At 42.6% G+C, this 27,170-nt stretch overlaps 1 protein-coding gene across 1 annotated transcript in view; it reads left to right on the forward strand.

The window, feature by feature from the left end:
• scn8ab (sodium channel, voltage gated, type VIII, alpha subunit b) overlaps positions 1-25,937 on the forward strand; it is a 29,489-nt gene extending 3,552 nt beyond the window's left edge. Inside the window, exons 2-28 of the mRNA XM_061291843.1 lie at positions 564-901; positions 6,389-6,507; positions 6,612-6,701; positions 6,791-6,919; positions 7,504-7,595; positions 10,485-10,706; positions 10,872-10,935; positions 11,262-11,403; positions 11,581-11,787; positions 11,854-12,135; positions 12,215-12,538; positions 14,231-14,363; positions 14,503-14,741; positions 16,074-16,247; positions 16,345-16,701; positions 16,780-16,953; positions 17,216-17,509; positions 18,467-18,584; positions 18,671-18,825; positions 19,498-19,671; positions 20,387-20,509; positions 21,740-22,024; positions 22,099-22,152; positions 22,453-22,590; positions 22,674-22,778; positions 22,858-23,128; positions 23,594-25,937. Of these exons, the coding sequence (XP_061147827.1) occupies positions 620-901; positions 6,389-6,507; positions 6,612-6,701; positions 6,791-6,919; positions 7,504-7,595; positions 10,485-10,706; positions 10,872-10,935; positions 11,262-11,403; positions 11,581-11,787; positions 11,854-12,135; positions 12,215-12,538; positions 14,231-14,363; positions 14,503-14,741; positions 16,074-16,247; positions 16,345-16,701; positions 16,780-16,953; positions 17,216-17,509; positions 18,467-18,584; positions 18,671-18,825; positions 19,498-19,671; positions 20,387-20,509; positions 21,740-22,024; positions 22,099-22,152; positions 22,453-22,590; positions 22,674-22,778; positions 22,858-23,128; positions 23,594-24,753 (5,907 nt within the window). The 5' untranslated portion in view covers positions 564-619 and the 3' untranslated portion in view covers positions 24,754-25,937. The remainder of the gene's footprint in view (positions 1-563; positions 902-6,388; positions 6,508-6,611; positions 6,702-6,790; positions 6,920-7,503; positions 7,596-10,484; positions 10,707-10,871; positions 10,936-11,261; positions 11,404-11,580; positions 11,788-11,853; positions 12,136-12,214; positions 12,539-14,230; positions 14,364-14,502; positions 14,742-16,073; positions 16,248-16,344; positions 16,702-16,779; positions 16,954-17,215; positions 17,510-18,466; positions 18,585-18,670; positions 18,826-19,497; positions 19,672-20,386; positions 20,510-21,739; positions 22,025-22,098; positions 22,153-22,452; positions 22,591-22,673; positions 22,779-22,857; positions 23,129-23,593) is intronic.
• The last annotated feature ends 1,233 nt before the right edge of the window (positions 25,938-27,170 follow it).

Here is a 27,170-nt window from a genome sequence, read left to right on the forward strand (position 1 = left end):
CGTCTCCGACCCACATGACTCTTAATGCATTTTGTTTGAGATTGCTTATTATTGATGATTCAATGTGGAGTGTGTCTGGCCAGGTTGTAATCAAAAAATGCCCCGCTCAAATTGCATTGTGACGTGTTGTCCTGTGGACTCATGAGTGTATTGATGAGTGTTCCACTCTTCCACAGTCTTGTACAGTGACACGGCCGTGCTTCTGCATCCCACTTGCAATCACCTTGAAAGTAGATCAATGGGTGGAAGGATACTTGGAGGTTGAGCGAGGTTGGGTTACTTCAAGCGCAGTTCATTCCTCTTCTGGGTGGTGCTGAGGTGATGGTACTGAATTGTTGGATCAATCCGCCCGTGGACTTCCTTCTTGCTTATTGAATTTCACGTCCGTAACATTGCATTTGTTCAGCCGAGCAATTTAAGCAGCTCGCGGAGTGTAAAAGAATTTTCCATCCATTTTCTACTGTGGCTCCCATTCAGGGTCACGAGTTAAGCAAACATGCAAAAATAAATATTTTCCGTTGATGTAAATGATTGTCTTATTCATAAATGCTTTTGTCTTTCAGAGCTGGATGCCTGCTATAGAAAACAAATAAAGAAGAACTAGCTGCAGGATGAAAACATGGCCGCAGCCATTCTTGCACCCCCAGGACCTCACAGCTTCAAGAAGTTTACCCCGGAGTCGCTCGCTAACATCGAGAAGCGCATCAATGAAGAGAAGAACAAGAAACCAGCCAAGCCCCGGTCGGACAGCAGTCATCGCGACACGTCAGACGACAATGAGCCCAAGCCCAACCGGGACTTGGAGGCTGGCAAGAGCCTGCCCCTCATCTATGGCGATATTCCAAAGGGCTTGGGGGCCACACCGCTAGAGGATTTGGACCCCTACTATGTCAACCAGAAAGTTAGTCACTCACATCGTGCAACATTCACACAATGTCTTTTTTTCTTAACCACCGACCTTCAGAGCATCCAATATGGTGTCTGATGAGATTTTCGTTTTATTAGCAGCGATGCAAATGACCACGCTACAATTGTAGCTATTAATCTACTTGGCTGGTTGCTAACATGCTAAGCAGTTCTCCGTCACCTCAACTAGCATTTACCTTACATGCACATGAGTTACCCATAATTTACTCTTCAATGACATCTGGCGAGGATTTTATTTTAACCAACCTTTGGAAAATTACATTCAAGTCTAACTTCTAAAGAATCACTGTAGCCCTTTCCTTGTATTTCCACACATGTGTAAATGTGGCTATGATTGACGAAAAAAAAAATGGTGTGTGATATATTGAGTTTGATGGGTTTTAGCCTTAATTAGAAGACACTTTTTAATGGAAGTTATTGTTTAACCTTAATAGCAAGGATATAAAAATCTTTAATCATTCCAAGCACATTTCATTGTCAATGATGGTCAAGTAAAACACCAATGTGAGGCCCGGTCATTCAGTTCTTCTGGTGCCTGTTTCTGGGAAATTCGATAGAGCAACTTTTGCAGATGGAAGTGGAGAGGTCAGGACAGAAGCATAATGTACCTGTACCCTTGTTTTGTTCTGGTGAGCCACGGGAGGAACTAGTCTTTGTGTATCGTAGATTGCTTGTCTGATTACCTTCGTCAAGCACAAAGGTGAGCGCTCTTGTTTTGAGTAGGATTTTGAGGCTAATAGGAAAATCACATTAGAAAGTTTTCCAATAAGAGAACATTTTTAGCAGCCACTTTGTTTTGGTGTTTGTCATTGATACCAGAACATCCGGTTTAAAATCACATGTTCATCAATATCTACTCAGAGTTCTATCCTGTAAAGCTCCATGCAGCACTCGAATACTTGTCGAGCCAGTTGTGCTGGTGAGGTATCAAAAGATGTTGTTTAATATTTCTCTATTTTTGCAGCTGCTACTGACTTTATCACACCTACAGTATGTGGGCGGCAGTAAGTTGGGCAGCAGCTCAGTCTTGTTTGCTTGCCGACTCTTGAGCTGCCCGTTCAAGACCTGCTGCACATGAATAATATGACTGTAACTGCTCACAAAGTCTCCCAAAATTGTACCCAACCTGAAATAAGTCATTTATTCTGGTTTACCAACTGAAACACAAATGCTACATTGTATTCCTGGAAAATGAATTCATTCTAATTCATTTCATTTCAATTTGGTTCCATTCTTTGGGATTACAATTCAACCCAGTGTCACCATGTTTATTCACGCTATGCAAAAGGTCTCGAAATGACAAAATATTCAAGTTAAATAAACTCAAAGCAACAACAAATGATCAGCAACACCAACCGATTTATAATTAGAATACATCGCTCGGAAAAAATGATGCGATATGTACCTTGATGCAAAGGTGTGATACGATTCTAGAAGAGAACATTTTAAAACCGATTTTCCGATTCAAATCGATTATTGTTATCTTGCACTATAAAGGGCCACCATTTCTTAATATTATTATTTTTTACAGATTTCTTTAAATTTAATAATAGAATGGAAACAATTCTCCAAGTCACACCAGATTTGTACCAAAATGAATTCATATAAACAGCCAGACCGAGAAATGGAAAACAACATTGGCACAAATTGTCATGTGCAGTATGACTTCTTCTCCAGCCATTAACTCACATCAAATGCAAAAACTAGAAATGATCAGTTTGCATGTATTCTTCAGTTTTGCTGCGGTTAGCGCTTCTATTTAAGTCCCGCCTCTCCCTGTTTGACTGTGATTGGCTATCGTTTTCGCCACTGTTTATGCAATCACTGAGCTATCGCTCTGTATGATGGCGCAACAAAAATATACAGCAGCATGTAAAATGTCATTTCCCCTTGAGGCATCCAAAATAGTACAATGAATTGGACGAAAATAAAAACGTGGCTTCATGTTAGCACCCACTCCTCTTTTGTTTTCACACCTCCACGGGCGACCATCCCCTACACTTGACCGACAGTTGTCCTATCACATAGCATCACTCTGTTACATTGTGTGTGTGCGTGCGTGCATGTGTGTGTGTGTGTCGGTCAGATGCAAGAAACCTGATCACAGCACTCGTGCATCACAAAGAGAGGAAGAGGGGCCATTGGTGAGGAGGAGAAATGCAGCGTTGCAGTTCTTCTTTTCCCCTGTGATGCCTTGTAGACTGGCTGGGCTTTTCAAACCGCCTCATGTGATTAGAACAAGCTGCTCGAGTCATCCGGCAAAAGGACTCGGATGGGATGGATGCGGCAGCGCGTTTTTACTCATGAGCATTTGGATATGCAGAATTAAAATGACGATGGCAGCTCACTGCTCGCGTTGCTTCCTGTAAAGGACGCAGCTCTTAAAGGGCAGTTTTGGTTTGGTTCGCAGCACATTACTCACGACACATGACAACCAAAAGTCTTTGTCTCTTACTCTCTTTTTTCCACCACCTCTGTTCTTTTTTCCAGGGTGTAGTAAATTAGAGGAGGGGCCTGGCTTTAGTGCTCTGTCTGAGTCCTCAGTCTCTGATGACACAGCACCCTGCTGAACAGAGTGAGGGAGGGATGGGGTGGTGTGTGTGTCTGTGTGTGTGTGACTGTGACTGCGCGCTTGGTGGTTGCTATAAAGAAGGAGGGTGGGGTTTTGCATCAAACTGTTCAGGTAAAGATTTGGAACGATGCATTTCGAGATCATTTGCAGGCATGGCGTAGAGTCAGCCTGAGCGTCAGAAGCATTCATCTCTGCGTTTAAAGCATTCTTGGCCCACCATGTATTTTTGCGGCTTGCACCATTGATTTAGGAACCACTGTCAGCTACTCATGACAGCATGGGCGCCACTCCAGCTCATGTCAATGCTTTCCAATACACAATGTTATAATTCTGCAAAGAGGCCTCTCGTGTCATTTTTTTGCACTGTGTTACTCTTTGGTGAAGGTCGCTTGATGCTGCAAGTCACGACGAGCTAAACGCACGCAAATTTGAATGGTCGTTTTGAGTCATTTCAAAGAAATATCCACTGATAATAACAGCGAATAGTCGGCTGATTAGAAAAGCCTTGGCCCACTTTCCACCCATCTGTCTGTCCGTCCCTCGGTCCATCCATCCCTCCCTCCATCCCACATTTGAGTCACAGCTCCTCGGTTTTCCTTTCCGCATCACAACCCCTCACCTCGGCCCCACCTCTTCTCTTCCTTGAGATCTTTCCTGCTGTCCCACCCACCTTGAACGCTTGTTTCCGTTCTCCACTCCTGCTTGCTGCATTCTGCCACCTAATTGATTGACCGTGGCTTTTTTAATAAACGCAAAATGTCGTCTGACTGCTTTGCCTCAAATCAGGCCAATAAAGATTGCCCTTCTGCAATGTCTTTGTTTGAGGGTACATTCTTTAAATGAGAAGTTCATAATTCATCACTTATAGACACTTACTGCTAAATATTACCCAGAAAGTCACAGTGTCAATTGTTGGGAGAGATGGGACAAAGCAAGCTTGCGTCATATTTTTTTTTTTGTATCGTGTTTAAACTGCACTATGTAGCTTCAGCTTCTTATTAATACAAAAATCATTTGATAGCTATTCTTTAAAATTTGTTAGGATATTTTGTTACTATATACTTTGCTGTTTTTTCCCCAAATCACTCAGATTTAGCGGGGTTGTTAAAAACAGCCAATCAGGAATCCCTTTAAACAAAATAATAGTCTGTATGAATTTTGTGAGTCCAATTTCCACATTCTTGTTGTATTAAACCCAATAATGCATTGTTTAAAAGGAAAGCTAGTTTAGTGATGCCAAAGATGCTCACCTTCAGTTCATACGTGGCACGGCATTACTCTTAATTCCATTGGCTGTCACTGTGAGGTAACTTGCTCATTTTTAAATTGCTCATTATTCATATCTCCTTCCATGCACACACTGTATTTGCTTTGTCAGCAAAACTCTTCTTCTGACCTCTGGGAGACATGAATTTAGATCATGTGCTTTCATCTGGTGTTGATTGTGTGGTGTATTATTGATATTATGTGAAGAGTATATTGAAGGTGAGCACAGAGGTGCCGAGACGTTATAAGTTGTGCATTTCACTTCAGAGTGAAATTCTGGATTTGGGATTTTGGCTGCATATTAAAACAAAAGTTTTTATTTCTACTCTCAGACAGTGCGTCAGAGGATTTTATGGTTTGGCCAGCCTTTGTCGTGTGCGTTAGAGATATAGCTTGAAAATGACAAAATTGATGGCGTGATGTGGCACATTGTATTTTTAGCACATCCTAACAACTCGCCGTGCTAAATTAGCATTACTGTTGCGGTGCTTTAACCTCTTGAAGATACAGATTGAAGAACATAAATAGTTCAACATGTTGACGGAAAATACAAGAGCATGCAATCATAATCTATTTATCCTCAATGTCGACTGATTTATATTAGTGGCGTAACGATGAGCTCAAAGAGGAGATAATTATGTATCCCGCTAAGGAGGACAGTTATACTGCCCTCCAGTGGCCAAAGCAGGCAGACCAGATGAAGCACCATTTTATTGATGTGGTTTAATTCTATGTAATTCTTTTTTTATCGTGCAATTACTGTATGTTTATGTAGAGAGCTCCTATTCCGCATGAAAATACACATCACCGATATTTCTTCTTTTGGGTGAGGGCTAAGGAAGCTGATTTGAGTCTTTTGTCTCACATGCGTATTCAATTGAACTCATAGCTCAAGGCATTGCTGCATTTGTTTATCTAAATAAATGTATGATAAGGGTCATATGTTTTATCCCGTCGTGTCATATCTCACCCAAAAACATGCGCATGCACACTCACACTCCAGTGCCCAGCTCAACTTGGCCCACTGCCGTTTATGGGTGGGGAGTGGTTGCTGAGAGCATGGAGTCAGCAGATCTGCCACTGATCAATGACAGCATTTGCAGTTCTCTTCCAGTAAAAGCTTTAAACCTGGGCCGAAGAGCCTCATTTGGCAAGCGCAGAGTGGAGCTTCACATGCATCTCTCTGTTTGTTGCCTCTGTCATGGTGAAAGCACTGCAGGACTGATGCAAGCAGCACCGCTGTGCTGTGTTTGCGCCGCGTCCTTCGTGAAGGGGAGGGCCATTACATCACACGCTGTTTTCTCACAGCAGCCGGGGTGAGGTAGAAGACAATGTGGAAAGCAAGTAGCATTTGGGTAGGGGGGGGGGGAGGTTCATCAAAAGAATCTCGATTTAATTCATCCATACCCGATATGGACTTGTCATGTGTCTCGTGAGAAGCAGCTCTGTATTTGGTAGGCGAACACAATGCAGCAGAGGCCCATGACTCAGATATAATCTCACCAACCAGTCAACCAATCGTCGTTTAAGCAAAAAAATGGATCTAAATATTGTAATATATGCCATATGTTTCTGCAAATTACCATGTCTCTTTTTTCTTTCTCTCTCTCTCTCTTTCTGCAGACATTCATAGTGCTAAACAAGGGGAAAACAATCTTCCGCTTTAGTGCCACGCCCTCCCTGTACATCATCAGCCCTTTTAATATTTTCAGGCGAATAGCAATTAAGATTTTGATACATTCATATCCTTTCAACTTCAAGGTTTGCCGTTGTTTGAAATAAAAACTCTGTGATGAATTAGCACACGGCACGTACAAACATGTATGGATCCTTAACGCCCTCTCACGTTATTCAGCATGATCATCATGTGCACCATTTTGACCAACTGTATATTCATGACATTTAGCGACCCTCCAGAGTGGTCCAAACAAGTGGAGTGAGTACCCCGTTTATTTGCATTTGTATTAAAAAAAAATAAAACTAATCTTGTCTCTTTGCGATAACTCTCATATTATATTTTTCCAGGTACACCTTCACTGGTATCTATACATTTGAGTCACTCACAAAAATTGTGGCCAGAGGTTTCGCAATCGATGGATTCACTTTTCTGAGAGATCCATGGAACTGGCTGGATTTCATGGTCATTTCTATGGCGTAAGTATTATGTTGTTATAAAAGACAATTTGAAACTGTGGGGGAGTTTTCAATAGTAACTTTTTAGTCATTTGAATGATGACAACATCTCCTCAAAAACACTCCTAGCCTTAAAACACTTCATTTATTATGTTTATGTTTTGTTGCCTCCTTGTTTCAGCTGTATTTGAAGCCAACAACTATACAGCCGGCAGCTATATGCACCTAAGCAGAGTTAGCATTTTACATAGGTTAGCGATTAAATCGATTGAAATTGACAGCTAATGTTAAAAATATTTGCATCCGTAATGCAACTTACATGACAAACTTCTCATTTGTCATTAAAGTGTTTAACTGTGTTTTATGCATATCCATATATGGGCCCAAAATCTGAATGACAGATCCCATAGTTCAAAAAATGACAAATCCAATTCGATAAATACAAAAGTCGTAAATGGAGTGCACTTATAAGGTGCACAATATTTGATCCCTAAAGGCGTCTTTTCTGGACTTAGTATGTCCAGGCGACCAAATGTGATGTGAGTAGTGTGGATCGGGTCTTTCTGGGCCGAGTGCTGAATGCCTGTGTCTGATCCACCTTGCAGGTATATAACAGAGTTTGTAAACCTAGGCAATGTGTCAGCTCTGCGTACGTTCAGGGTTCTGAGGGCTTTGAAAACAATATCGGTTATCCCAGGTAAGAGAGACCAGGTGTTTGTGTGGGCGGGAGGGCGAGTCGCCGGGTTGATGTTAGCTGTGGTTTTGTTTGGGTGCCTATCCTTTCCTCTTTCTCATTCGTCTTCCTCCTCCCGCAAGTTGGACCGGGCCGCTCTATTTCTTTCTTTCACACTGTGGTGTCCCCTCCTGGTCCTCGATGGTGGTGATGCTGTCGTGCTCCTGCACGTCCATGCGTGCGTGCGTGGTGTCGTTCTTGTGTGGTGTGTCGTGTGTCATGGAGTTCTGCTCTTTGTGTCGTCCTACCTCGTTACAGATATATAACAGAGTTTGTGGACCTTGGGAATGTGTCGGCCCTCAGAACGTTCAGGGTTCTCCGAGCATTGAAAACTATTTCTGTCATTCCAGGTGAGACTCCCATTTAAACACTAAGGCTGAGCTTAGCAATTAGCCAGCTTCATGTTCTCATTTTCTTATTTATGAGAAGCGAATGGAACAACTTTTTGATTGCTTTTTTTATTTATTTTTAGCGAATCAAAAATGGTAGTTATACATTTTTGATAGGCTTAGCAGTCTACCGGCAGTCGGAACATTTTTACACCTTTGTGTGATTTCCAATGTTAATCTCAGCTCCAGTGGCCCGGGGATCATTTTTCTGGAGCCAATTTTCCCAGCCATGCCAGTTTTTTGGTTGCTCAATCAAGCATTGGGAGATGATGAGAAATGTTTTGCCCATAACACGCTCTTCCTCTGACCCCATTGCTGTTCAGTTGAAATCTATTTCTTTATTATTATTATTATTATTATTATTATTATTATTATTATTATTATTATTATTTTTTTTTTTTTTTTTTAAATCTTCTTTCCAAAGACTTTGCTTGAGACTGCCAAGCCTAATGTGAATGCAGATCAGTGCTGCATGACGCTTGGAGACACATGCTTTTTACAGGTTTGGCTTTCAGAAGAATTAATTTAGCCATTTACAAGATGCCAAACATTGTCTTTCTTTTTCTGCAGGCTCTTAAAAATTGTCATGACAGATGAGAATAATTCAGCATGAGGCACACACACATACAGTGCATGTATAAAGTTTACACACCCTTTGTTGTGATGCCAAGACTTCAAACCTTTTTCCACCTATAGTGTGACCTGGGGATTGCAGGATTCAATTAAAAAAATGTAGGGAGTGGAAGAAAAATGTGGTTGCACAAGTGTGCACACCCTCTTATAACTGCTGGCTGTGGCCAATCACACGTATGTCAAATGGGAGTCGGCACACACCTGCTCCCGTTTAAAGTGCCTCCTATTAACTCCAAATAAAGTTTTGAGGTTCTAGTCGGCTTTTACTGACTTTTGTGTCATCAGAGGCACTTTAAACAGTGGCTGGTGTGTGCTGACCCTCATTTAATATACATTGAATGTGATTATGTAATTCTGAGTATAGATCCAGGTGCCATCACATCATCGCAGATAGAAAGGTCACATTAATGGTGGGAATTGTTTTGAAACATCCCAAAAGCTGGCTTTTGAACACACGTGTGTAGACTTTTTATATCCACTGTATGTCACCAGTGCACACAGCACAATCAGCCTCTGCATGAGTGGGAACAGTTAGTGGAAGGCACAGTCCCAATTTGACTTTCTAGACAGATGACACCCAGTGAGTGTCTTCAGCCTTGGCGTTTAAATGACCTGCATGGCACCTTCCATTGCTCCTCCTCGCCTTTCCTCTCTTTCTTGTCTTCACCTCCCCGCTGTGTGCCCCTCGCTGTGATTTGTTGAATGAAGCTTATTTTTGTTAACTTGGGATGTTTCCTAACTCGATTTACTGATTTAGCTGTCGCGTTGACTACCGTCAGCCATTCATAAGTGGATGATGTTTAACAGTCTTTTTCCTTGCTCACTTTTTAAAGAAACATTAATATGAGGAAAAACTACACATAACCTGTTCTAAATTCCTGTCTACTGTTATTCATGTAAAAATATTATTTTCCCGTTACGGAAACATCCCATGTAGATGCAGTTATTTGTTTTTTGATGTTTTAACCCTAAAAGTAGCTAAATACTATAGTTTGAATGTTTATATACAGTAAATATAGAAAGTGAACACTCTGTGAATGTATCAGGATCTTTGAGCATGTTTTATCTTGTTCTAAGTTGTTTTCTAGTGTGCACTAAGAATATTGGTAAGGTTAATGATTTAAAAAAGAAAAAAAAGCCAAAAGGAAAAACTAACTGTAATGAGAAATCTGAAATTATTATTATCAGAATTGTTGAGAAGTAGGACTGCATGCAGTCACACCTACATTAAAATAGGAAACCTTCGAGCCATCACACCCACAAGCTACATTTTTATTGTTCTGTTTATATTATTTATGGCTAGAAATGAGAGATTTCCACTTTGGATGCCAAATATGTTTCCAAACCACACAGGATTCTTAGCTTTCCTCAATAAACTCCCTGTTGTTGCCCTGCTGCATTCTTGGCTAGCAGCATGTTACTAAAGTGACTAAACAACAACTTGCTACAGTCTTAATGTTCTTGTTACATGATTAAAATCTGGTGAGCTTGACAAACAGACGGATTAAAAGTGTTTCATTAAAAAACCCAAAAACATAAGGAACCAAAATAATCACATAAGATGGAACTCATATCATTGACCCTCCCATGGCCCCCTCAAGAAGAAAATCCTAGCTCCGCCTGTGGCTGCGACCATTAATGTGAGAAGAAACGAAATGTTAGCTTACTTAGATAAAATCCACATTAGTGTTCAGTAGAGCATTTTCCTTCATGTAACTAGTGTGATCTTTTTATTTGATTTTCTTTCCATCTACGTATGTGAGTTGTCATATTTTTACGTATGAATACTTGTGCACATGCGTGTATGTGTGTGCTTTTTATTCATTGTCAGGCCTGAAGACTATCGTGGGCGCCCTGATCCAGTCTGTGAAGAAACTCTCCGACGTGATGATCCTGACCGTCTTCTGCCTCAGCGTCTTTGCTCTGATCGGATTGCAACTCTTCATGGGGAACCTGCGGCAAAAGTGTGTCTTTTGGCCCGTCAATACCACCAACATGTACCTGTCCAACGGCTCCAAGGGCTTTGACTGGGATGAATACATCATGAATGACAGTGAGCCATTTTGATCTTGTTCCTTCATCAAATAACATTACAATACAGCAATGGCTTATTTATCTTCTCCCTAATTTTATTGTCCAAATTAGGTCACACATACTTTGATTCATAGCTAATGACGGCATTTCTTTTTTTCTTTTCTTTTTTTTTGTCTTCCTACAGCTAACTTCTACTTTTACCCCGGTCAGGTTGATGCAATGTTATGTGGAAATAGTTCGGACTCAGGGTAAGTTTGAGTTTCACTCATTTAATGCTTGGCGACTTGCAAAACCGATTCAGTTACAATACGCAGTTTTAACAAAAGTCAGCCTATCAAAAGAACATTTTCCCAGCGATTTCAATGTAACTGGTGTTTCTTATTGCGGTGCTTTACAATGGTTTCAAAGTGCACTGTATTGTATTGTATGTATTTTGCCCCACATTACAAATACTGCAACTCGGTTATTCGAAGAGCTTCGTTTGTCACACTCCAGTCCTCGAGGGCAATTATTCTGCCTGTTTGAGATGTTTCCCTCCTGCAACCTGATTCAAATGATCAGCTTCTCTTTTCAGACGATGTCCTGAAGGGTTTACATGCATGAAAGCCGGAAGGAACCCCAACTATGGTTACACCAGCTTTGACAGCTTCGGATGGGCTTTCCTCACCCTCTTTCGACTAATGACCCAAGACTTCTGGGAAAATCTCTACATGCTGGTAATAAAGAGGGGCTCTGTTTCTGCTCAGCGACGGTGTAAAGATAGTGTCTTCAATTAACCGAAATGTATTTTGGGGGGCTGTGCCTCAGCAAGTTTTAACCTTCATCCCACCCAGAGTCCTCAAGCTGTCAGCTATTCTAATCTTGGAAATCTTTCCATCTGTGTTTTGTGTCAGACTCTGCGAGCGGCAGGCAAGACCTACATGATCTTCTTTGTGCTGGTCATCTTTGTGGGTTCCTTCTATCTTGTCAACCTCATCTTGGCTGTGGTGGCCATGGCCTACGAGGAGCAGAACCAGGCCACCATCGAAGAGGCTGAGCAAAAAGAGGCTGAATTTAAAGCCATGCTGGAGCAGCTCAGAAAGCAGCAGGAAGAAACGCAGGTCGGTAACGTATTTCTTATACGCGTCTGCTGAGATCCCGAGTTTATACGCTTTTCTTCCTTTCAGGCTGCCGCCATGGTGACGTCGGCAGGCACTGTATCGGAGGTTGCGTTGGAGGATGAGGGAGAGGGTCATCTGTCCCGTAGCTCCTCGGAGGTCTCTAAGCTGAGCTCCAAGAGTGCCAAGGAGCGTCGTAATCGCAAGAAGAAATGGCGGCAGAAAGAGCAGGAGAAAGAGAAGGGTGACAGCGAGAAGGTGGTCAAGTCTGAGTCCGATGACGGCAGCAAGAGAAGTACCCTTCGTTTTCCGGGAAGCCGTCTGGGCAGGAAGACCTCCATCATGAACCAGGTGAAGTACCAAGGAAAACATAGAAATACAGCTTTTATAGACACTCGCATATTTAAGGACTCCCGTCTTCCCTCTCCAGTCACTCCTGAGCATCCCGGGCTCGCCCTTCATGTCACGCCACAACAGCCGCAGCAGCATCTTCAGCTTCAAAGGCCGCTCCAAGGACATGGGCTCGGAAAACGAGTTTGCCGACGACGAGCACAGTACGGTGGAGGAGAGCGAGGACCGCCGGGGTTCCCTGTTCATCCCTTTCCGCCGGAACAGCTACAGCGGCTACAGCCAAGGCTCGTCGCGCATCCACCCGCTGGCGCCTCACTCAGGAGGGAAGAGGAACAGCACCGTGGACTGCAATGGCGTGGTGTCGCTCAGCGGCCCGGGGCCTGGCAGACGGCTTCTGCCTGAGGTGAAAATAGATAAGGCAGCCACTGATGACAGTGTAAGGACGTCCGTGGGACAACCGGTACAGTTTAGGCATGATGGTGGCGGCCTCAGTCTCCTCCGCAGCTTCTCCTTCACAACCTCCTTTCCCCTTGGCGATTGCTCCTCTCTCTCTGTAGTTTCTTTTTCTTCCACTTCCAACCTGTGAATCTATTTAATCTCATTGATGGAATGCATTTTTCAGGGTGTCCTCTAATAGACAAAGCATAAACCATATAGAACAGTCTCCTCGGTGATTAATTAGTACATCTACGTCGTGATATACGACCATTTTGGTTGTATAGTGTTGATGTAGTGTCGCACGTCCAGGATGGGCAACAATTGGAATAATCATAGAACCCGATTGTCGATATTGAGAGCCAGACTCAGCTGAGCAAGTTGAAGATTGCCGAGCTGTAAATGCTGTCTTAAGTTCTTAAGGTTGATTAGGTTGTAGATTGGCAACTACCTGTCCCAGTAAGCGATATCTAGCAAGCCCTCGTAGTTTCTTCAACAACTTAAAGCTTTAGGTTGAGTGAAGGACATAAGAATCAATTAAGAATACTATTATGCGTAATTGGTTGTGGTTCTTGATGTCCTAAACTAGCAAAAATGGAGTACATTTCTTGGCTGCAACCGCCAAAGGCTCGGTAGATTAATTTTCAACAAATACTACAGGAATTTCTGCATCAGCTATCTATTGTTGCTTTCCTCAGAATTGTTCAAGTGAATCCCGTCAGATGCTTATACAATCGTTCAGTTGCTGACTTTAGCTAGCTTAGTTGTAGCGTCTTTCCTGGTATGGGTCACGTTAGTTCAAGCTATCCTTCTTTTGATATCTGTCTTTTTACCTTCTTTCCCCTTCTATGCTCCTCTTGTTCCGCGGGCAGTTCCATTACATTTTCTTCAGTTATCCACTGCTGCCAAACCACTGGATGGTGCAAGATTCAATTTGATTCTGAGAATATCCCTCGCTAGCATGATAAGAGCGCCGTTGTATTGTCAGCCAACCTGTTTTTATTTTGACCTCTGTCCGGATGTAGCATGGTACAGCAGCAAATAATGTCTTGAATTCCTCTCTTGACATGACCTGCATGCCGTTGCATGTAGACTGTCAGTATGTCATGCACAGTAAATAATAGCTTCGGGCTTTGAATTAGGGTATGTTGAGGATGTCAGTGCTAAAAAGGTATCATTTGTAGTCACTCGAACAAGCTAGCGTGCCACTCTCGACATCAGTAGTTTACGTTTGAGAGCTGCATCTGTGCTCCTCATCATGCTTGATATAGTGATAATGATGCATCACTATGTCTCAGGCACTGCAAGCAATTCTTCACCCTACAAATCAAAGTCAAACAATATCATGTTGTCATGACCCACTTTTTATTTTGGAGTCTGAAAAACCTGAGTTCATGCTTTTGTATTTTCTGATTATGAGGTGCTAGCTTGTTCAGATTACTTACAAATTTGTATCTTTAGTAAAGGTTAAGGTTTAAAAATTAATGGATGAATAAACGCAAATGTTACACTTTGGCACATGATGTGTCTTGCAAACACGTAAAATACACAAATTCCTCAAACCAGTTAGGGTTGAGACCAAGTGTTTTTGGCTTCAATTACTGAGGGCATCATCATTTGTTTACGTGAGTACCTATTTTTGTCTCTTTTCTGAGTACAGACCACAGATGTGGAAATTAGGAAGAAGCACTCTGGCTCTCTCATGGTATCAGTGGATCAGCTTAACTCCTCCTTCAAAGGAAAAGACCGCGCCAACAGTCAGATGAGCGTAGTCACCAACACTCTCTTAGATGGTAGATATACAATGTTATATAATTTGCTGTGCTATCTTCATGGTAGCCTCAATTATAATTAAAAGTCAAACATACATGCATTTTTACTTCCTGCGTCTTCTCCCTTTTCAACTCTTCTTCCATCTTTTTAAATTCGCAGAATTGGAGGAATCTCAGAGGAAGTGCCCCCCCTGTTGGTACAAATTCGCCAACACCTTTCTAATCTGGGAGTGCCATCCCAAGTGGCTGAAGCTCAAGCATATCGTCTACTTGATTGTCATGGACCCCTTTGTTGACTTGGCCATCACCATCTGCATTGTCCTCAACACCCTTTTCATGGCCATGGAGCACTACCCAATGACGGAGCAATTTGAGCACGTCCTCTCTGTAGGCAATCTGGTGAGAAAAACCACGTTTTGTATTCCTTCTTAAGTTGCTTACCGCCCAGTTCGAGAAATATTGCAAGTGTGTCCCTTTTATGCATACGTGCACTTAAGACTGCACATACGTACTGTATATAGGACTTTGATGGGCGCTCATTAAAGATTTAGTTCGGTTTTAATGTAGCCAGTCCGCATTCTCTCCCACTCCCCATCACCTCCACTCATGTCAGGCTCCAATTTCCGTTGTGTCTTGCTTACCTCAACTTCTGCTCCGATGTCTTTGTTATACACCAAGCACTCAGTCTACAGCTTTAAAATAATGAGGGGAAAAAAAAACTCCCTGTGCCTCACAGGCTGAATCTGTCTGTCAGATTGCAGCCTTCTTTTGCCAAATACTGACTCAGTGTCAGTACAGGAAAAAAAATAGGTCAGATTGGTAGAGGATGGTGCAGTATGACTCATTGGGTGTTCTCTCCATCACATGTAAAATGTGATTAAGGGTCCGAGTATTAATTCTATCGTGTGAGTTCGGTGACAAGTGAACATAGTGTTACATTGCTGTCTTAGCTGCTGAGTTTGATCAATTCACAAACCATTGTAATCGGGACTCACTTTTTCTTTTGTGCACCACCAACTGCAGATTGCAGCGTTTTTCGACAGGACTCTCACAACATACCCTTAAAACTGCTGGGTTAAAAAATTGAGGAAATTGGGTCAATTTGAATAACCTTGGTGTTGTTTTGCAAAAAAAAAAAAAATGTTGGATTGTTTCGTCCCAAAAAATTGACTGTTTGATGCAAAATGACCCAGAAACTTGGATTTGATTTTTAACCCAAATTGGGTTGTATTTAAGACAGCAGTTTTAATACAAAATCCAAATTTTTAATAATGTCCGCCTCACAGTTTGGAGGGTGCGGGCTCGATTCCACCTCGGGCCCTCCCTGTGTGGAGTTTGCATGTTCTCCCCGGGCCCGCGTGGGTTTTCTCCGGGCACTCCGGTTTCCTCCCACAACCCGAAAACATGCTTGGTAGGCCGATTGAGCACTCCAAATTGTCCCTAGGTGCGAATGCGAGTGCGTATGGTTGTTTGTCTCTGTGTGCCCTGCGATTGGCTGGCAACCGGTTCAGGGTGTCCCCCGCCTACTGCCCGATGACGGCTGGGATAAGCTCCAGCACGCCCGCAACCCCCGTGGGGACTAAGCGGTACAGAAAATGGATGGATGGATTATATTTTTATAATAATATATTTTTTCATTTTAGTGTGCTTTTGACTCTGGGAGTGTGTCTTGTACAGCACTACCCATTTCCAATAAAAACCAATTTGTTTTTTTCCTCTGTGTATCCTCAGGTTTTCACAGGGATCTTTGCTGGGGAGATGTTTGCCAAACTGGTAGCCATGGATCCCTATTACTACTTTCAGGAAGGATGGAATTGTTTTGATGGTTTCATAGTGACACTGAGTTTAGTGGAGCTGGGACTCCAAGATGTGGAGGGTCTGTCAGTGCTCAGGTCCTTCCGATTGGTAAGTAGAATCTTTTTTCTCCCCCACCACCTCAACAATGCAGCATAATCCAAATATTGAAGTATTTTTTTGTTTTGTTTTTCCCCATCTCTCATAGTTGAGAGTGTTCAAACTCGCCAAATCATGGCCCACACTCAACATGTTGATCAAGATTATTGGTAATTCAGTGGGGGCGCTGGGTAATCTGACCCTGGTGCTGGCCATCATTGTCTTCATCTTTGCTGTGGTGGGCATGCAACTGTTTGGCAAAAGCTACAAGGACTGTGTGTGCAAGATCGCCAGTGACTGTAAACTGCCTCGCTGGCACATGCATGACTTCTTCCACTCCTTCCTGATTGTATTCAGAGTGTTGTGTGGGGAGTGGATTGAGACCATGTGGGATTGTATGGAGGTGGCAGGACAGACAATGTGCCTCACTGTCTTCATGATGGTCATGGTCATCGGGAACTTGGTGGTGAGTTGAAAAAAACAAAACGTCACACGTGGAAGGTTTTGAAAGAACGCAACTCACTAAAATTTCAATCCTCCATAGGTTTTAAATTTATTCTTAGCTTTGTTGCTGAGCTCTTTCAGCGCTGACAACCTCGCCGCCACAGATGACGATGGCGAGCCAAACAATCTCCAGCTCGCTGTTGCTCGCATTAAGATCGGCATTGCCTGGTTCAAGGTGCACATGCGTCTCTTTGTCGCCACGGTGCTCAAGAAGGTAAGCAAAGTGGTGGTGTACCAAAATCGATCCCTCCCCGCTTCCCCTAATAATTGATGATCAGGATCATCAATCAGGTTTCAATATTAAGGTTAGCTCAAATGAAATTGTACTGGCACTTACTAAAAAAAAATGTTTAAAAAAAACCTTTTGTGTATGCTAATTAAATGAAAATCAAAGTGCGTTTAACAGTTACCGGCGGCCTAAGCAACATGCCTGACACAGTCAATAATCTATTTATTTTTTATTTTTTTACTTGCAGCCTGTTGAGGATGAACAAAAACCTCTGGATGAAATGTACGAGAAAAAGCTCAACTGCATTGCCAACCACTCAGTGGACATCAACCGTGAACTGGACTATGCTAAAAACGGCAACGGTACCACCAGCGGCATTGGAAGCAGCGTTGGAAAGTACATGATTGATGAAGACTACATGTCCTTCATCCACAACCCAAACCTGACTGTGTGCGTTCCAATTGCCGTTGGAGAGTCGGACTTTGAAAACCTTAACACTGAGGACTTCAGCAGTGAATCGGATGCGGAGAACAGCAAGGATGTAAGTACGATGGAGGAATTTATTCATCCATTCATTCATTCATTTGTTTGATTTGTGCCCTGTAGAACATTGTAAATCAATACAGTCCTGTTGCGGTACAATTTAGTTTTTCCTTTTTGTTGTTGTCTTTTGAAGCTCAAATAGCCCGCCTCAGTCATCTCATTTTGAAGCATAAGTAAGTTTTAATTTTACCAGCGTGAGACACAACATCGCTTCATCCTCATATTCGCAAAGTCTGACCAACATGTGTGATAAATACTCTTTAATAACAGTTACAGTTGACTGTGACATATCTCCTCATTAAGTTTTATGAAGTTTAACTCGAAGCCTAAGAAGTAGGTTGGTGGTGTCTTTGTCTGGGCCTCGTTTAAAGAAGCTAATGGCGCAGTCTGTTCTAACACCTACACCAGGTTTATGTTCCGCCGGGCTCCCTGAACCTGCCTTACATTAGTTCTCAGGCGAAGGATACACTGCAGGAAGCGACGGCGTACAAAACTACCACCAACCAATCAGAAAAGCAACGACTCATCCGGATGTTTGGAGAGAAAGCGAGATGAGAGCGAGCGCAGGAGCATAGCTCAGGATCACTTGCTCATAAGTTGAATTCACAAACATGTTGACTTTGACATTGGGAGTATGCTAGTTTTTAATTTCAAATCTCTAGAGAAATTTGAGATAAATGTATTTTGTCCATACCTTCAACTCAATTCAAACAAAAATCTGTTCACCCCCGCGGGATATTATTTATGAATGCATAACAATAGCAGCATTAAAGCATACGTTTAATTGCTTCCTTTTGATTATATGCTAAAAGCTGCAGGGGAAGGGAGTCATAGCGAGGATGAACCACTTGAGTATACATTACGATAACACTTAGATCATCGCGGTCGTAAATCTAGTGATTCATACAAACACATATTGGCCTTATTTAAACGAGCGTTTGGGCTTGTCTCCTAGCTGGATGATACCAGTTCATCTGAGGGCAGCACAATAGACATTAAGCCTGACGTGGAGGAGGTGGCAGTGGTGGAGGTTGTGGAGGAGTACCTTGACCCAGAGGCCTGCTGGACAGATGGTACGTGGTACGAGCACCATCAGCAAGATTGATTGCCCATTTCGAGAACTCACATTACATCGTTGGCCTACTGATCTGTCATGCAGAATGTGTGGCCAAATACAAATGCTGTGATGTTCCCATCACTCATGGCTGGGGGAAGCACTGGTGGTTCCTGAGGAAGACATGCTACCTGATAGTGGAACATAACTGGTTCGAAACACTCATCATCTTCATGATCTTACTTAGCAGTGGAGCCCTGGTAAGATAACTGTGCTTCCTAACCGGGTTTTTTTTTTTAAACTGCAAATGCCGTTTTAAATAATGCTAACCTGTTGAGCAGAGCCAACTGCTCTCATTAGATTAAGAGAAAATCATCCTTAATATGCGACGTACAAGGAAGGCCTGCACCTGCTTTTCTTCCGCAGCTGCTTCTTATGCCGTATGACTGTTGCTAATGGAAAGCCAAGCGCTTTAATGCACCAACCTTTCATCCGACAAAATCCAGCTTAGCGTTGCAGCTTTTCCGGTGCGAGGGAGGCCTGTGGCCAAACGAAAACACTTTAATGCTGCAAAATGTTGGCCTTCCTTCCTCTTTCTCTGTAATATGCAACAAACCCACCTTGGGAATGTAAACAAACTTTCCAACTATCTATTTTGAATTATTGTAATGGTTTAGAGCACCGGTGTTGAACTCAAGGTCCGGGGGCCGATACATCATTTTAGGTGGCCTGCAAAGGCAAATTACGTGTCTGGAAATTGTCTTCCTTTGAATAACAGTGAGATATTGCAATGAATTGTTGTCACAATCCCACTCTCAGAATCGATTCTAAAATGGTTGAACTTTTTATTACTGGATTGTGTTGTGTTTACGTGACAATATGAACGGTCTTCCATTTTGGTTGAAGTCATTAATGTCTTTGCCTCTTTGTAGGCCTTTGAGGACGTCTACATTGAGCAAAGGAAGACCATCCGTATTATTCTGGAGTACGCCGATCGGGTTTTCACCTACATTTTCATTCTGGAGATGTTGCTCAAATGGGTGGCTTATGGTTTTGTCAAGTACTTCACTAACGCCTGGTGCTGGTTGGACTTCTTTATTGTGGATGTAAGTACATTTGTCTTCTACTTACACAAACCGACAATGTATGTTATGAATATTTCTTTGGAAGCTGGCTCTGTCACTCCAAAACATTTTCAATCGTGTCATCGCAGGAAGGGTTGCTCTGGTTTCATGCAACGCTCTGCTCTAACGTCTTCTCTCTCACAAACAGGTTTGCACTTTAAGTTAAGCGTGACTCTTGTTTGAGGGCCCGCGGTAAGGCTTTTGTTGCTACCACTTTCACAGGTTCTCCCGTCCCCACCCTGACACTCCTCAATCTTCTGCATTCTTCTGTTTGTCCTCTTTTAAGTGAGATCTAGCAACTGTATTGCTTTTGTACTCGTCTACGTATATGTTATCGTGTCATATTGGTTGGGTGTCTGTGACAACATCCTCCCCTTTCCTCCGATTATTTTCCCTTCGTCGGACTCTTTTCTCCCGCTCACTGTGCCAACCACAAGTTTCTTTCCAGGTGTGCTGTCGAGCCGGTCGTCGCTCGACTCGCTTGCCAAACTACAGCCAAAACAGACCGAAGTAAACAAGACAAAACGACGACGATTATACGATTCACGATACACAGAAGCTGCAGTTCCTCATTTGATGTTGTGACAATTCCAAGATGAGTAGGGCCTGACCTTCTCCCTCTGTCCCCTCTAACCATGTGGGTCCTCTCTTCCTTTGCTTCTGTCCCCTGTCTGTCCCTCTGTCCCTATCTGTGTAGGTGTCTATAGTCAGCCTTATAGCTAATGCCTTGGGCTTCTCCGATCTCGGCCCGATTAAGTCACTCAGGACACTGAGGGCCTTGCGACCCCTCAGGGCCCTGTCACGTTTTGAAGGGATGAGGGTAAGGCCCAAGATGCGTACCAGGCAGCTGCTGCTTCTGCATGCCGATTAAAGACAAAAGGATAAACTAAAAAAAAAAAAAAGACATGGATCAAATTGTAAAAATGTTTTGTTTATTTGCATGGATGCAGATCATCTCCAATGGTCATAATATGAGGATCCTCAAACTGGCTTGTGCATGAACTTGGTTGCTGCTCCCCAAAAATATGACACGGCAATTCTCGCTCAATTGTTTCGATAGCTGCTCTGAGCCTGATTCAGTTATGAAAGGCGGCTTGTCACATTCTCGTTGGTGCCAAAGGGGAAGCAAATGTGTTAGGCTCAGAAGCTTCTGCCTGTCGCGCCGTCACAAAATGTGCTGTTCACTGATCTTATGGCAGTTTGGCTTTGGTATTGTCACACTGGAAGACCACCAAACTTCTGGTTGCATATGCTCCCCTCTCCCACACATCCGTGCTCGCCATCCATCTGTTGGCTGCGTCGTCTCACGTTTGACAAGCTCTTGTTTTTTCTTTTTTTTCTTTTCTTCTCACATTTTGCATTCATATAATTCACAAGGAGTATTAGGGCAACATTGAAATGACAAAAGGAAAATTAGGAGAAGAAAGTTGTTACCAGGATAGATTTTTAATGGAAGTGCAAAAAATGTTGGAATATTGCAAGAATAAAAGAATGAATATTTTAATCATATAAGATCATTAAATATTTATGAAGAATTTTTTTCTGAAGAGTTCTTAAGACTTTTTTGTGCACAATAAATGTATCACTGATGATTTTTATGACATAAGATTGACTATACAATTTTTTTGACAAACTTATAAGCCATTTTCGGAGTGAGGCACATGACATAAAATCACATCTCATATTAGAAGTCTTTCTTCTAAACTTTGGACTTTATTCTCAAATAATTACAACTTTCTTCTCTAACATGGTGTTGTTTTGTGCGGCCTTAATTCTCCTTGGTTGTGTCATCATCACACAACCTGTTATTAAAATGCACATTCCAATAGAATAATGGCAATTGAGAAAATAATTTGTCGGTACCTGTATGTACAAATAAAATGCAGTTTGGAAAAATCTACCTTCTATTTGCTTTTCTTATTAGGCTTAGACAGTTTTCTTGAGGAGAGAGCGAATGTGCATTTCAGTTTCTGCTTGTGTTGATGTCAATGCTTGTTATGTTGGTCAAAACAAGCCACATGTGATTTGAGCATTTATTCCTCCTCTTCAGGTTGTGGTGAACGCCTTGGTCGGGGCCATTCCTTCCATTATGAACGTGCTGCTGGTGTGTCTCATCTTCTGGCTCATCTTTAGCATTATGGGTGTGAACCTGTTTGCTGGGAAGTACTACTACTGCTACAATGACACAGAAGAGTACGTGTTCCTTCCCAGCGAGGTTAACAACCGATCGGAGTGTTTTGCTCTCATCAATGATAACCACACGGAAGTCAGGTGGAGAAATGTCAAGATCAACTTTGATAATGTGGGGGCAGGCTACCTGGCGCTCCTGCAAGTGGTGAGGAGTGTTTTCGACGGGTCGTCCCGCTTGATGCAAAGTGTTTTCTCACATGTTGTGTCCCAACCTTGTAGGCAACATTTAAAGGCTGGATGGACATTATGTATGCGGCAATTGATTCTCGATCGGTAGGGCTGATTTCTTTTTTAATTATGTGTAGTACTTTTGATTTCGTTTTGATTTTTATGCTTTTTAATTCCACTTGAAGTTTTTAAAACAGGTTAGTATTTTTTTTCTGATCATGCTTTGTTTTGAATTTGAAAGTGAATTTGAAATTTGAAAGACTTTTTTAAAATATGAAATTGAGTTAGTTTTTGATAAAAAGCACTCCTTTTTATTTTATTTCCTTTACAAAAGTATTTAAAAATGTTAGTTTTGCTTATTTTGTTTTTTTAATTATAGTTACCCTGTTACGTGCTCTTTTCCAGGTGGGGGATCAGCCGGTGTATGAAGACAACTTATACATGTACATCTACTTTGTCATCTTCATTATCTTTGGTTCATTCTTCACCCTAAACCTCTTCATTGGTGTCATCATTGATAACTTCAACCAGCAAAAGAAAAAGATAAGTTTGATTTTCCTCGCTTGTGCATCTTCTTGAGGGACGTCTACTCGACGATTGTAACCATTTTGTTTTTGATCCTTTACTTTGGAGGTCAGGATATATTCATGACGGAAGAACAGAAGAAATACTACAATGCTATGAAGAAACTTGGCTCAAAGAAACCGCAAAAGCCTATACCCAGACCACAGGTAATTTTTATTTTTTATTTTTTAAATGAACGAAAGTTTCATCGTCATCATTGTAAAACATTTTTTCTCTCCCTCTCAGAACAAAGTCCAGGGCATGGTGTTTGACTTTGTGACCCAGCAAGTGTTTGACATCTCCATCATGATCCTCATCTGCCTCAACATGGTCACCATGATGGTGGAGACAGACGACCAGTCAGAAGAGACAGAGAACGTGCTCTACTGGGTCAACTTCATCTTTATCGTTGTCTTCACCGGCGAGTTTTTACTAAAGCTCTTTGCGCTGCGTCACTACTACTTCACCAACGGCTGGAACATCTTTGACGTGGTGGTGGTCATCCTCTCCATCGTGGGCAAGTATTCACAAGTGTTCTTATGAAGTATTTTGATTGGAATTTGTCAAATAGACTTTTCATTCTATGCTTTTAAGAGTCACTCTTATTGTACGTTTAGTACTGAACAGTAGATAAAAATATATGACTTATCTATGGCCTCCTCTCAAATCGAAATTGAATAAACCCCCCCTGGTCAGTATATGAGAAACAGTATGCACAAACCTGTTACAGTACTTAGAAGAAATATGGGGTCAATCTGACGACCTTTGATACTTTCTGTGGTGATACTATTACACAAATGAAGATGAATCTCAATAAATGGCATTTGGTGAAATGGCATTCTTAATAATGTCAACTGATGGAAGATACAGTTTGAAGTTATTTTACAAGAACTGTGATTTTACAATTGAAGGAAGTTCGAGTGCGGTTTTGAATGACTTCCTAGTATGATGCCTCTCTGATTTTCGATCTCTTCATTTGTAGGAATGTTCCTCGCCGACTTGATCGAGAAGTACTTTGTGTCGCCGACGCTGTTCAGGGTGATTCGACTGGCTCGTATCGGTCGAATCCTGCGCCTCATCAAGGGCGCCAAAGGCATCCGAACTCTACTCTTCGCCCTGATGATGTCACTCCCGGCCTTGTTCAACATCGGGCTGCTGCTTTTCCTGGTCATGTTCATTTTCTCCATCTTCGGCATGTCCAACTTTGGCTACGTAAAACACGGGGCCGGAATCGACGACATGTACAACTTCGAGACCTTTGGCAACAGCATGATCATCTTGTTTATGATCACCACGTCAGCTGGCTGGGACGGCCTGCTCCTGCCCATTCTGAACTACCCTCCGGACTGCGATCCCTTGCTGGAGAATTCCGGCACTCCTTCCACCGGAGACTGCGGCAACCCATCTGTGGGCATCTTCTTCTTTGTTATGTACATCATCATTTCTTTCCTAATTGTGGTCAACATGTACATCGCCATCATTCTGGAGAACTTCAGCGTGGCCACGGAGGAGAGCGCTGACCCGCTCAGCGAGGATGACTTTGAGACCTTCTATGAGATATGGGAGAAGTTTGACCCCACTGCCTCGCAGTTCATCACCTACGCCAAGCTTTCCGACTTTGCGGACGCACTTGAACACCCGTTGCGTGTCCCCAAGCCCAACACCATTGAACTCATCGCTATGGACATGCCGATGGTGAGCGGGGACCGCATACACTGCCTGGACATCCTGTTTGCCTTCACCAAACGCGTGCTGGGCGACAGCGGTGAGTTGGACATGTTGAGGCAGCAAATGGAGGAGCGATTTGTGGCGGCCAATCCCTCCAAGGTCTCTTATGAGCCCATCACCACCACTCTGAGGCGTAAGCAGGAGGACGTGTCTTCCCGAATCATCCAACGGGCCTACCGCGTCTACTTGGCGAGGCGGGGTTTCGTTTGCAAGCGGGTCCCGACCAACAACAGAGTGGAGAACGGCGGGAACAATCAGGACCAAGAGAAGGAGGCCACGCCCTCCACCGCCTCCCTGCCCTCGTACGATAGCGTCACCAAACCCGACAAGGAGAAGGAGGACGACAACGAGGGCAAGGGAGGGAGGAACGAGAGAGGAAGAAACCAAAAAGACGTCAGGGAATCCAAATGTTAAGGCGATGGGATAATAATAATCACGGTATTAACTCCACAAATTATAACAACACCAGGAAACTCACACCCGCACGGATGTACAGATTATTTCATTTGCAAGTCAGAAAAGATTCAGTGTTTTTCGTTCCAGCCTTCAGAGGGAAGCGCTCACACTGTCGACGACGGCTCGAAGGCTCTCGAACTCCTCTCATAATCAGCTGGGACATCATTGTATCTCGATGAGTCACGTCCACGGGGGAGACAAGGAGCTTCAAACGGAGGACTTCACGGATTCCAAAAGAAGACGGCGGCCTTTCGGGAAAGATAAGGAAACTCTTGCCAGAGTTGCACTGCGCAAGGACTGAAACGTCTCGGAGAGCAAAATGAGAGAAAGACAAATAATAGAGCGCATCGGGAGAATTTTGGTGTTATTCAAGCTAGAAATTGTTGATGTGAGCAGCAAAAATGCAAACCAATATAAAAGGAACACTATTTAGCATTTTGCCCATGCCACTTAACTCCCATTATTTATATAGCCACGTCCGAATGTTGTTGTTTTTTTTCCTTCTTCTACTTCTTCTTCTTCTTCTTCTTCTGTTGGAACATGGGCTTTCACACCAATTTGTTTAGGGTTTGTTTATTGCGGGGGGTGAACTCAGGCCAAGGGCTTCCGTACATTTACTCCGAACGGTTTCCAAAACAAAAACATAGGTAATTGTGCTTGTTCAATGCATAGAAATGATTTGCATGATGGCATGTTTTTGACCAGAACTCTTGCATGAACTTTTCATAGTCCACAAGACACTAACACTGCGGTGGCGCGATAACGAGGGTCGATCATCCCCCAAACGGAAACCTTGTCCCTCACTCCAGACATTACAATTGTTGCCTCTATAAAAAGAAGAATGGAAAATGCTGGTATATTAAAACACACACACACACACTAGTGGATTGCAGTTGTAATGTGAATATGGATCTGCTGCTCTCAAAGATGTAGAAAGAAGAATGAAGGACGTAAAATCAGAAGCTTATATTTAACGTTTCTATGCACCTATGTAATGCTCCATTTGCTTTTATTGTTTGTAGTGGTCAGTGGGGATTTTACAAGTATGGCCTTTTTTTTAATTTTTTTTTTTTATTGGCGATGCATTTCTTTTCTGAAAGGGCTGAGAGGAGATCTTGAGCTTATTCACGCAAGTGTGTGCGCGTTTTGTTTTTCCCGTTTTATAAGCCTCGTTTAAGAAAACGTCGAGGGGAACATGTTTGTCTGATTTCAGTAATGAGAAAGGTAAGCATTGGAGTGTGTGAAGAAGCCAAAGACATCTGCCTTGTTGTTCTTCATCAGTGAAAGGGGGGTTGTGACTAAATGTCTATTTTCTTTTTGGATTACGGTATTTTATTTCGCTCTCAACAGAGACCCGAGAATTGTATGCAATGCTTGGATGGAAAAAAAAAAGAAAAAAAAAATCCTCCCGTTTTTCTCAGGAGATATTATACTCGTTGAGCTCTGCTACACAATGCAAGTGAATGTGACGGCCGCATTTATTAAATCACATTTTCCGCCTTTGTGTTCAATGCCATGATGTTGATGATGATGACGGGAAACGATCTCAGCCGGCCGCCTCGTTTCAGTGGGAGTCATGGTCCGTTTTGTTGCAGAACTTCCTGCTTATGACACGTAGACTTATAGAAGCATGAAACAGGCCCATTGTTTTGCTCTCGCTTGCAAAGGTGTCGCTTAAATTGGTAGTGGGTTGCATTTAGATGGAAATCATTCAATCCAATTCTTCCTTCATGTTAGCTCGATTCACCTCAGTCGAAACTGGCAGGTGATGTCACTGATTTTTACAACATAGGCTCCGACCGACCCTCTCCGCGCCGCATTCAATACCAAATAACTACCAGAGCACCGGACGCATCTCACGGTGCTGTGAGCACACGTGCCGCAGCAGAGCTTTAGCACTGTGCAGTGATGTCACTTCCTGTTTATTGATCGTTAACCCGAGTCCTGCAAATAGTCCACTTTCTGCATGAGCGCTCCAGAATCAGTGTGGGTGTTGACCAAATTAAACCATGAATGGTAAACAGAAAGACTCATCCGTACGCTCGTCATGTATTGAAAAAGTATTCCATTCTCAAAAGTGGATTTGTTTGAAAGCAGAAAAAAACAAACAAGTGTAAGCTTAGTTCTGAAGCTAAAAAAAATAACTTTCATAAGAACCTAATGTAATATTTTACTTTAATGGCATGAGTAGTTTTTTTTTTGTAAATACTGGACTACGTCAAAAAAAAACTACAGCTATTAATCTTTACACTGAAGTATAAATAAGCATAAATAGAATGGCTTCCAGCTTCTGCCCCGTCACACTTGTTAGGCTGTGACATGTCAGACTAGACTTTTTTTACTCACTTTTCACAGAAAAAAGGGATCAAGGGAAA

The sequence above is a fragment of the Syngnathus typhle genome, linkage group LG11, assembly GCF_033458585.1.
Source record: "Syngnathus typhle isolate RoL2023-S1 ecotype Sweden linkage group LG11, RoL_Styp_1.0, whole genome shotgun sequence".
NCBI lineage: Eukaryota > Metazoa > Chordata > Actinopteri > Syngnathiformes > Syngnathidae > Syngnathus > Syngnathus typhle.